Genomic DNA, 11,275 nt, shown 5'->3' on the forward strand with positions numbered 1-11,275 from the left:
CCTTCAGCAAGGTCACGGGCTGGTGGCAGCGATCAAGGAGGTTTAAGCAGCTAATGACGTCGTACTGGAAGCCAGTGCTTTGCCATTCATCAATATTAAGGACTCTAAAAATAAAAATAGATTTTCATTTTATAAAGTGGTAAAAAAAAACTAAAAAAAAAAAAAAAAAAACCTCAACTTTCAGGCATTGGGTGAATTCCAGCTGAAAATACAGTCATGGCCAAAAGTGTTGGCACTCTTGAAATTGTTCCAGAAAATAAAAGTATTTCTTCCAGAAAATTCAGAGGAAAAAAAAAAGCAAATTGGACATAATTTCACACAAAACCTCCAAAATGGTCAGGACAAAGTTGGTGGCACCCTCAACTTAATAATTGGTCGCACACCCTTTGGAATAAATAACTGCAATCAATCGCTTCCTATAACCATCAACTTCTTATACCTCTCAACTGGAATTTTGGACCAAACTGCTCCAGGTCTCTCATATGTGAAGGCGCCTTGTCCCAACAGCAATTTTAACATCTCTCCACAGGTGATCAATGGGATTTAGATCCGGACTCATTGCTGCCACTTCAGCGCTTTGTTTCCATCTATTTCTGGGTACTTCTTGAAGTACGTTTGGGGTCATTGTCCTGCTGGAAGACACATGACCTAGGACGCTAACCCAGCTTTCTGACACTGGGCACTACATTGCGATCCAAAACACTTTGGTAATCTTCAGATTTCATTATACCTTGCACACAGTCAAGGCAGCCAATGTCAGAGGCAGCAAAACAACCCCAATACATCTTTGAACCTCCACCATATTTCACTGTAGGTACTGTGTTCTGTTCTTTGTAGGCCTCATTCCATTTTCGGTAAACAGTAGAATGATGTGCTTTACCAAACAGCTCTATCTTGGTCTCATCTGCCCAGAAGATGTTTTCCACAGAAGGATTTTGGCTTTATAACGTACATTTTGGCAAACTGCAGTCTAGCTTTTTTAGGTCTCTGTGTCAGCAGTGGGGTCCTCCTGGGTCTCCTGCCATAGGGTTTAATTTCATTCAAATATTGATGGATAGTTTGTGCTGACATTGATGCACCCTGAGCCTTCAGGACAGCTTGAATTTCTCTGGATCTTGATTGGGGCTGCTTATTGACGATCCAGACTATCCTGTGTTGCACCCTTTCATCAATTATTCTCTGCCCGCCACGTTCAAGTAGATTAGCTACAGTGCCATGGGTTGTTCACTTCTTGGTTATGTTGCGCACAGTGGACAAAGGAACATCAAGATCTCTGGAGATGGACTTGTAACCTTGAGAATGTTGATATTGTGCAACAATTTTGGTTCTCAAGTCCTCAGACAGTTCTCTTCTCCTCTTTCTGTTCTCCATGCTTAGTGTGGCACACAGACACACAATGCAAAGATTGAGTCAACTTCTCCCCCTTTTATCTGGTTTCAGTTGTCATTCTCATATTGCCCACACCTGTTACTTGCCACAGATGAGTTTGAACTAGCATCACATGCTCGAAACAAAGTTGTTTACCCACAGTTTTGAAAAGGTGGCAACAATTTTGTCTGGCCCATTTTTGGGGTTTAGTGTGAAATTATGTCCAATTTGCCCTTTTTTCTTTGTGTTGTTCCAATACACACAAAAAAATAAACATGTGTATAACAAAACATATGTAATTGCAATAATTTTCTGGGAGAAATACTTCATTTTCTGAAACAATTTCAAAAGGTGCCAACACTTTCTGCCATGACTGTATACTGTAGGTTAATGACAGACCAGCACATTTAAAGGGATGTGACACTACAAGTGACTGCTGATATCTGCAAGTCTGTTTTATTTTGTTTGCCCGCTCACATATAAAGGCTAGAGCAACACAATGCACATTAGGTGGGAGATCAAGTTAAAACTGAGGAGCAATGGTGCTCACATGAGACCCTTCATTCTAGCATCGGAGATCCCCTCTGTACAAACACAGTCATCATGTGCTGGTGTATGCCAAAAAAAAACATTTCTTTTACAGATGTGGGGAAAACATACCTGTACTTTTTCTTCCTGAAGTTGCCATATCATGGTCTGGGACATCTCTGTGACGTAAATCTCTTCAAAGTGTGGGCTCATAACCCTTGTCACTTCACCATCTCCGGCACCTAGATCTAATAGTCTGTGAGATTTCCAATCAGGGCCAACCTTGAGAAGTCTCTGGAACTGTTCTGGTGAAAAGACAAACATTGACCCCCTGCCGAGGAGCCTACAGACATAGAGAAAAATGGTGGGCACGTGGTTACAACTTTACTCTGAGACAAATCATAGTCATACTCATGCTTTGTGTGCACCATGTGATCCTAGTACTCGGTCATAAACCTGTCAAATAGTCATCTATATTACCCTTATTCGATCTGTGCACTGTCAGGATTCTCCGGTGCACGTGCCCGTAAGTATCCGATTTTCACACATGCCAACTAGACGTGCGCGGCCTTGTCAATACAAGTATATAGAGCGATGCCAGACACATCTAGTCGGCATGTGGCTGGAAGTATGCAAATCACAAACCTGTGATCAAATGACTGCAGAATTGGACCCAAAGTCTGGACAACCCTTTTAAGATTTGGTAGGGGTCCCAGGATGTGCTAATGACATTTTTTGTAAGGATAAAAGTGCAAATTATCATTCGATCACTGGAGATGATCGTACTGCACAGTGATTGAGAATGGTCGGTTATATGTACATAGTACAGCCATTACCACCCAATATAAAAGCCATGTAGAGTAGAATGGAAGTACTGGAGACGTCCCACTGGCTGGAGACAATACTACTCACCCATTGATGGAGGTTCTGGACATAAACATGCTGAAGACAGAGGACATGAAGGAGTGGTAAAGCTGTATAGACAACCAGCCGGACTTCTCAATGCTCCGGTTCAGGAAGGTCTGTGTTCCTTGATCCAGAAAACTCTGGACAAATATAGGCTGAAGTTCTTCACTTAATTTCTCTTATATCACATAAATACCACTATAGGAAAGAATGGGAGAAGTTAAGTTAAAGGTTCACATAATAATACATTTTACTAACACATCCTTCAAAAAGAGGACTGGATTAAAGCGAAAAAAAAAAATAAAAATAAAAAATGTACCGTACCACTTATTTCCTGGCTTATCCAAGATTAAAGGGGCTGTCCTGGTGAGAAAACTTATATTCATAAACATTACTAGGAATTGCCAGTTAATAAAGAGTCGTCGTCCATTCAGGATCCTCATCAATCAGAGCGGTTACAGGGGTCTCTGGAGGACCTGTACAATCATCTGATGGTGTAATGCTTAATTTACCCTGTGGAGGTGCTGTAGGGATATTGAACTCTTACTGCCAGGATTCCCCATATCTAACAGCTAAATAATGGAGGTCCTAGAACAGACATGTCAAACTCTGGCCCGTAGGCCAAATCTGGCCCACAAGGTGGTTTTTATTTGGCCCATAGGTGGTTTTATTTGGCCCATGACATCATTACCACTACCCTATATGCGGCCATTATTCTGTAGGGAGGGCTTGGTGGGGCCATTACTCTGTAGGGAGGCTTGGTGGGGGCCATTACACTGTAGGGAGGGCTTGGTGGGGGCCATTACACTGTAGGGAGGGCTTGGTGGGGCCATTACACTGTAGGGAGGGCTTGGTGGGGGCCATTACACTGTACGGTGGGCTTGGTGGGGCCCATTACACTGTACGGAGGGCTTGGTGGGGCCCATTACACTGTACGGAGGGCTATGTGGGGCCCATTATTCTGTACGGAGGGCTATGTGGGGCCATTATACTATATACTGGTTGGCCCGCCGCTCTGTGTAAGTTTTTCATTTTGGCTCCCTGTGTATTTGAGTATGACATCCCTGCTCTAGAAGGCTCATTCTTGTGTGGAAATCTTATAGATTTTTCACAGCGAGTTTCACCCTAAAGCTGGATTCATACATTTGTGTTTTGTGGTTCGAGTACCAATTGCGATGCCAGTCTGACCCAAACTTGACCACTTCATTTATGCTTATGAGGCTGGCGAGTTTGGGTCAGGAGACCAATAGTGAGTTCGGACTAGTACAACAAGACACAAATGTGTGAAACCAGCCTGAGGCCGAGAAAAACGGACCAATTGTTGGAATGAGACTTTGAGCAGAGTGTGATCAGTTTTTCTTGTACGTGGAGACAAAAAAAAAACCAAAACACACCTTCTCCTGTCTGACAGTCCATGAAAATTGGTCCGCACTCGGTTGTCATCTGGAAACAGTCTGATTTTTTCTTGGACCCAATGACTTGCATTGTCAATTTTGATCTGACTCTTCGATCAAAATCAGACGTTGCCACGATTTTCCGTGTACCTCTCGGTCTGGGAAAAATCACGGACATGTGAATGGCCCCATTGACCACCATAGGTATAAGCAGTACCCGTGAAAACCACGGATAGTGCCCGTACACAACAATTTGATGTCTGAATAAGGCCTAAGGCTGAAATTAGAGGCTTCAGCATCAAGGACTGTGTATGGACCATGATTTCAGGACCGACCACGTTTCTCATGATTGGCATATATGAGGCTGTTCAGTTAGGGTCGCGAGACCAAAATCCTAGTCCATACTCAGATGTCCAAGTCCAGCCTAAGAATGTAGAGGGTAAAATGTGTATGAAGTCTTTTCATGGTGAAATTTTGTGTATGTCAAGACATATACCAGCGAGACAATATGGAAGAAAAAAGGTGTCTAGCTATCCGCGCTCCTCCGTGTACAATGATAATCCAGTATCCGATGAATGGATGAAAGAATTTTATTTAATAAAAGCAACATTCAAACGAGTTTCGCAGACGTCCTGTCCGCTTCCTCAGTGAGTAGCTGGAACCCTGCCAGGGTTGGTGTTATCTGCAGCTCTTCACATTAGCACTTATATGTGTTGTGCATCATCACAACACTACAAGGTGAGCGTCCTTTCTCTTATTTATCTATTGTTTTACTGGGTGACGGCACCATTTGCGCCCCTATTCTATTTTATTGCATAAGACATATACTATACGTATAGCAAACACATCCGACCATTTGAAAAATGAAAAAAATAAAAAAATAAGAATCTTTCAAGTGGCATCCATTAAAGAAGCGCGGGGGGAGGGGGGTGTGATATATACAGGGTTGTCCAAAAGTAGGTGGACAGAAAGTGTAATACGGTTATGAAGGGGGAGATTTATCAAATACTAAATTGCAGCTGCCTGTCTGGATCATCCTCCAATAAACCATGAATTAGACGTGGCCGATAAGCTTTCCACCCAATAGATTTCAGGATTCGCATGATAGAAGCTCGTGAAATTCCCAATTCCAAAGAGGTTCTTCTGGTGGACTTTTTAGGACTCTGAACAAATGTTGTTTATTATCTTCTGTACAGACTGTGTTGGGTCGACCAGTTTTTGGAGCATTAAGGATTGAGCCAGTGGCATTAAATTTGTCACGAATGCGGTAAATGGTTTGTCTCTTTGGCGCTTGAGTACCAAATGTTTCAACCCAATTTGCTCTAACGGTTTCAGCATTTCCAATACTCTTTTAAAATCCATTTTCTTTGATCTGTATTTAAATCATTTGCCATTATGTGCTATCTGAATTATCTGAAAAGAAAACAGATTTGTGGGAGATCTGAGAAAACTAGATCTGTGAAACTGGCTCAGTTGCCCTTAGCAACCAATCAGATTCCACCTTTCATTTTCCAAAGAGTCTGTGAGGAATGAAAAGTGGAATCTGATTGGTTGCTAAGAGCAACTGAGCCAGTTTCACTTTACACCATGTTTGTTAAATTTGTCCCTTCATAACCTTATTACACTTTCTGTCCACCTACTATACACACAGTACAGATCAAAAGTTTGGACACACCTTCTCATTTAAAGATTTTTTTCTGTATTTTCATGACTATGAAAATTGTACATTCACACTGAAGGCATCAAAACTATGATTTAACACATGTGGAATTATATACTTAACAAAAAAGTGTGAAACAACTGAAAATATGTCTTATATTCTAGGTTCTTCAATGTAGCCACCTCTTGCTTTGATGACTGCTTTGCACACTCTTGATGAGCTTCAAGAGGTAGTCACCGGAAATGGTCTTCCAACAATCTTGAAGGAGTTCCCAGAGATGCTCAGCACTTGTCGGCCCTTTTGCCTTCACTCTGCGGTCCAGCTCACCCCAAACCATCTCGATTGGGTTCAGGTCTGGTGACTGTGGAGGCCAGGTCATCTGGCGTAGCACCCCATCACTCTCCTCCTTGGTCAAATAGCCCTTACACAGCCTGGAGGTGTGTTTGGGGTCATTGTCCTGTTGAAAAATGATGGTCCAACTAAACGCAAACCGGAAAGAATAGCATGCCGCTGCAAGATGCTGTGGTAGCCATGCTGGTTCAGTATGCCTTCAATTTTGAATAAATCCCAAACAGTGTCACCAGCAAAGCACATCCACACCATCACACCTCCTCCTCCATGCTTCACGGTGGGAACCAGGCATGTAGAGTCCATCCGTTCACCTTTTCTGCGTCGCACAAAGACACGGTGGTTGGAACCAAAGATCTCAGATTTGGACTCATCAGACCAAAGCACAGATTTCCACTGGTCTAATGTCCATTCCTTGTGTTCTTTAGCCCAAACAAGTCTCTTCTGCTTGTTGCCTGTCCTTAGCAGTGGTTTCCTAGCAGCTATTTTATCATGTAGGCCTGCTGCACAAAGTCTCCTCTTAACAGTTGTTGTAGAGATGTGTCTGCTGCTAGAACTCTGTGTGGCATTGACCTGGTCTCTAATCGGAGCTGCTGTTAACCTGCGATTTCTGAGGCTGGTGACTCGGATAAACTTATCCTCAGAAGCAGAGGTGACTCTTGGTCTTCCTTTCCTGGGGCGGTCCTCATGTGAGCCAGTTTCTTTGTAGCGCTTGATGGTTTTTGCAACTGCACTTGGGGACACTTTCAAAGTTTTCCCAATTTTTCGGACTGACTGACCTTCATTTCTTAAAGTAATGATGACCACTCGTTTTTCTTTACTTAGAATTTGTATTATGGCAAGAAAAAAAGCAGCTAACAGTCTATTCAGTAGGACTATCAGCTGTGTATCCACCTGACTTCTGCACAACACAACTGATGGTCCCAACCCCATTTATAAGGCAAGAAATCCCACTTATTAAACCTGGCAGGGCATACCTGTGAAGTGAAAACCATTTCCGGTGACTACCTCTTGAAGCTCATCAAGAGAATGCCAAGAGTGTGCAAAGCAGTCATCAATGCAAAAGGTGGCTACTTTGAAGAACCTAGAATATAAGACATATTTTCAGTTGTTTCACACTTTTTTGTTAAGTATATAATTCCACATGTGTTAATTCATAGTTTTGATGCCTTCAGTGTGAATGTACAATTTTCAGTCAAGAAAATACAGAAAAATCTTTAAATGAGAAGGTGTGTCCAAACTTTGGGTCTGTACTGTATTTAAGTCACATGCTGTCCATTTCCTTATGATCCTCCTTGAGATGGTTCTACTCCTTCATTGGAGTCCAGCTGTGTTTAATTAAACTGATAGGACTTGATTTGGAAAGGCACACACCTGTCTATATAAGACCTCACAGTGCATGTCAGACCAAATGAGAATCATGAGCTCTAAGGAGGGGTCTGAATACATCTCCGACCTTGCAATTCCAATGTATGTGAAATATCCAACATTAAAAAGAGCAGAAATAGCTATCACTCTTAATATATAAAATGCTCTGTCATGATGGTAAATTTTATATATCTAATGCACGGCAAAAAGGCAGGAAACAAACTAATTTAGACTGTCTGGCACCTGGGAGAGGTACAGCAGACAGCAAAAGGAATAGACGGAAAAGTGGTAGACACTAAGGGCAACACTTTTTTTTTTAGATTTGCCCAGTACATATTGTCATATTTATATTTAACATGTGCTTAATAATAAAATAAATCTAATAATATTTTTGTTACCAGATACAATGTATTACAAATAAATAACAGAATGAATCCATGAAAGTCAAGCAGAGATCCCATAATGAATGCGAATAAGAATCTGCCTGGAGGTGAGGAGCAGAGCAGGGATGAGGCGGCTTTCCTGCCCCTTGTGGCCTGACGGTGAGAAGTGCATGCCCGTGATGAGCAGACGGCGCCGCTCTGCCAGACAATGAGCAGGAGGAAGTCGCACAATATCCTGGTGAACAATGACAATCACACGTCACTCGCTGCCGGCTGATGTCTGGGCGCCTCATGCCATCACATCAACGCTGTACAGATCAGGCCTGTAGTGTAATAGCTGATCAGAGCGATCAGGCAGTGATTAGGGAAGGAGACAAAGCCAGGCCCGCAGCACAAGACGCACCGTACAGGTGACACATGAGCGACAGTGATGGATTCTGGAAAGTGATTGCACAAAGGTCCAACCAAGAACCCCGAGAGAGGGAGCTGCTGAGTCCTGATACCCCCCAGGCACCTCCCAGGACCCTCTAAGTGTAATATTAAAAAAAAAAAAAATTCTGCCCCGTCCTCACTGAGGACCCTCAGGGCTTGTTCACACATACAGCTTTTGATATATTTTTTTACAGTAAAATTAATGCAATTTCTAAAATCGCATTCACACCATGCTTTTTTTTTTTTCTCCCTTTGCGTTTTTCAAAACAATGCAGCCTGTCAATTCTTTCCATGTCCACACGATGCATTTGCGTTAAAAAAGTGGCCAGTTTACCACATTTCAGGAAAATCGCAGCAAAAAAAAGATAGTGTGAACGCGGCCTTAGCATTTTTCACTGCAGTTTTTATCCATTGAGATCAAAACGGCTTTGCCAAAAATAAGAAAAGTGTCAAAAAATGCATAAAAAAGGCACCAAATACGTCCGTAATTTCCTCTGTGATTTTCTGTCTATAGTTTCCTATATATATATATATATATATATATATATATATATATATATATACATAAAAAAACTGGGTGTGAACACACTCTTACGCCTTAGTCAATACGTGGCCTGGACTGAAGGGATCCAAAACCACTGACGGCACATTGATATAATAAGCTATCAGTGCCTGATCACTGGGGGTCCGCCGCTACGATCCCCAGTAACAGAGGGGATTTGATGCTAAGTATAGAGGCTCCTCTCTTTTATACCCAGAAACAGCGCCCCAACTGGTCGGAGGTATAAATTAGAAATTAAAGGGACAGAGCCCCTTAAGCTGGTTCTAGTCGGTCCCGTGCAGCCGGACCCCAACCCAATTTTCACATGGACCAATACAACAATCAGATAAAGACCACCAACCCCCAAATGTTAGACTCTAGAGCTGTAATAGCAGATAATGGCCAGGAGCACCTCTCATGTAGACCCCCCTCCTCCTGTCAGACCCCACAGCTGTGCACACACCTGGTGACTCACTTCCCAGTAAGGGGCCTGGTTAGGGCTCAGCATGTTCATATACAGAGATCTGCTCAGGTGACTCCTCAGGTACCGGCTGCTCCACATCTTCTTCACCGCGGCCAGGCAGAGCACGTATGTGAGTACCCAGCCGATGAACACTTTCATCTGAGCAGCTTCGGCCGATGTCCTCCGGAACCGAGCCGGTCCATGGCCCACATCGGCCCGAAGAGGCGAGTGATGGGTGGGAGGAGAGCAACCGTGCTGAGAAGGAGGGGTGAAGCAGGCTGGAGAGGGGCGGAACCTTAGTCACAGTCTCTGTTTCCACACGGACATATTCCAGGTGATCACACATCATAGAGACAGCAGAGGGCGCTCTGAGCGCCGAGTAGACTAGCTGTACTAACAATAAGTCCTTCTCTATCATACGGTCTGGCCTGATTGATGACGTAGAAGTCACGTGCTGTTACGCGCGCGCTCTCAGGGCAAATTTTGCAATTTTTTATTTTATGGTTTTATTAAAGTTTGATAAAACGATTTCAGTTTTGATAAATAAGTTGAATAAAATCTTTAAAAAAAAGGGGGCCAAATTCTGTTTAGTTGCATAAAGCCACGTTCACACCTTCAGTATTCTGTCAGTTTTTTACCTCAGTAATTGTAAGATAAAACCAGGAGTGGGTGATAAATGCAGAAGTGGTGATGAGTTTCCATTATTGCTCCACTCCTGGTGTTGGCTTACAGATACTGAGGGGAAAAAACTGAACATATACTACACGTGTGAACGTGGCCTTATTGTGAGGCCGTTAACATTCAATCCATAAAGTGCACACAAGCACACTGTACGGGATACTGGTGGTCGCTTCATATGGCCTTACCGTTAGGGATTGCCCCTATAATACAGCCAAGGTACCCCAAAGGGTTAATCCCCATCCCTGCTTGCATCTCGGCCCCCACAGGCGGGTTACAAAGACAGAGGAGTACAGCTGCTGCCGTCCTGTCTGTGCAGCTCCCATAGAAATGAATGGGAGATACGGAAAGAGGCAGAACTCCCATTCATTTCCATGGGAGCTGCACAGACACAATAGCACCGCTGCGCTCGCTGACTGTTCTTGTAACATTCTGGAGGCCAGGACTTAGAAACAGTGATTCTCCCCTCAGACAGGCACAGGGAAGAATAACCCTTTAATAGCTGCATCAGTCTCCAAAAAAAAAAAGTTCCCACCATATATAAGTGGTAAATTATTCATCATTTATTTACCGGCCTTTGGCTCCATCTCGAGTGCGGTCCAATATTTTCATGGATCCATAGACTTACATTGCTTATTTTGGATCAGAGTCAGACATGTTCCCCGAAGAAAAAAAAAAAATCGGAGGTGTGAACATCCCCATAGACTATCACAGGTGCGAGTGTTATCCATGATAAAAACGTAGAGCACTCGCACAAGGATAACGGACAGGTGAATAAGCCCTAGGGCGTCATTCAGACAACCATTGTTCTTGTACGGCTGCTATCCGTGGTTTTCACAGATAGCACTCGTACCTGTGATAGTCTATGGGGCTGTGCTCATGTCCGGGACTTTTTGCAGACCGAGTGGTCCATGGAAAATATCGGGGCCATGTTCAATTTTGATCCAAGAGCTGGATCAAAAGAAGCAATGTAAGTCACAGACTGTCAGAATGGAGAAACTTTTTTTTTTTGCTACACGTGTGAGAAAAACTGATGACAGTCCGACCACACTCTGATCAAACTAATCAGTCCATTTTTCTTGTATGCGAGGAAAACGGACATGTGAATGAGGCCTTATTCTGTCTGTCAGTAGCTGCCACGGGAGAGTCCACAGTGCAAACATTAGGCCACGGCCGCACTATCAGTATTTTATCACCCACTCCTGG

At 43.2% G+C, this 11,275-nt stretch overlaps 1 protein-coding gene across 1 annotated transcript in view; it reads right to left on the reverse strand.

Annotated features, from left to right (window-relative positions):
* Positions 1–9,713, reverse strand: part of METTL9 (methyltransferase 9, His-X-His N1(pi)-histidine) — a 38,412-nt gene extending 28,699 nt beyond the window's left edge. The window contains 6 exon segments of the mRNA XM_073647586.1: positions 1–104; positions 2,029–2,042; positions 2,044–2,239; positions 2,809–2,981; positions 2,983–3,000; positions 9,392–9,713. The exon segment at positions 1–104 is cut by the window's left edge and continues 81 nt beyond it. Coding sequence (XP_073503687.1) covers positions 1–104; positions 2,029–2,042; positions 2,044–2,239; positions 2,809–2,981; positions 2,983–3,000; positions 9,392–9,550 — 664 coding nt within the window. The 5' untranslated portion in view covers positions 9,551–9,713.
* Positions 9,714–11,275: the final 1,562 nt, after the last annotated feature.

This window comes from Phyllobates terribilis, unplaced genomic scaffold, assembly GCF_046119375.1.
Source record: "Phyllobates terribilis strain yellow unplaced genomic scaffold, ASM4611937v1 Scaffold_9__5_contigs__length_417890890, whole genome shotgun sequence".
Taxonomy (NCBI): domain Eukaryota; kingdom Metazoa; phylum Chordata; class Amphibia; order Anura; family Dendrobatidae; genus Phyllobates; species Phyllobates terribilis.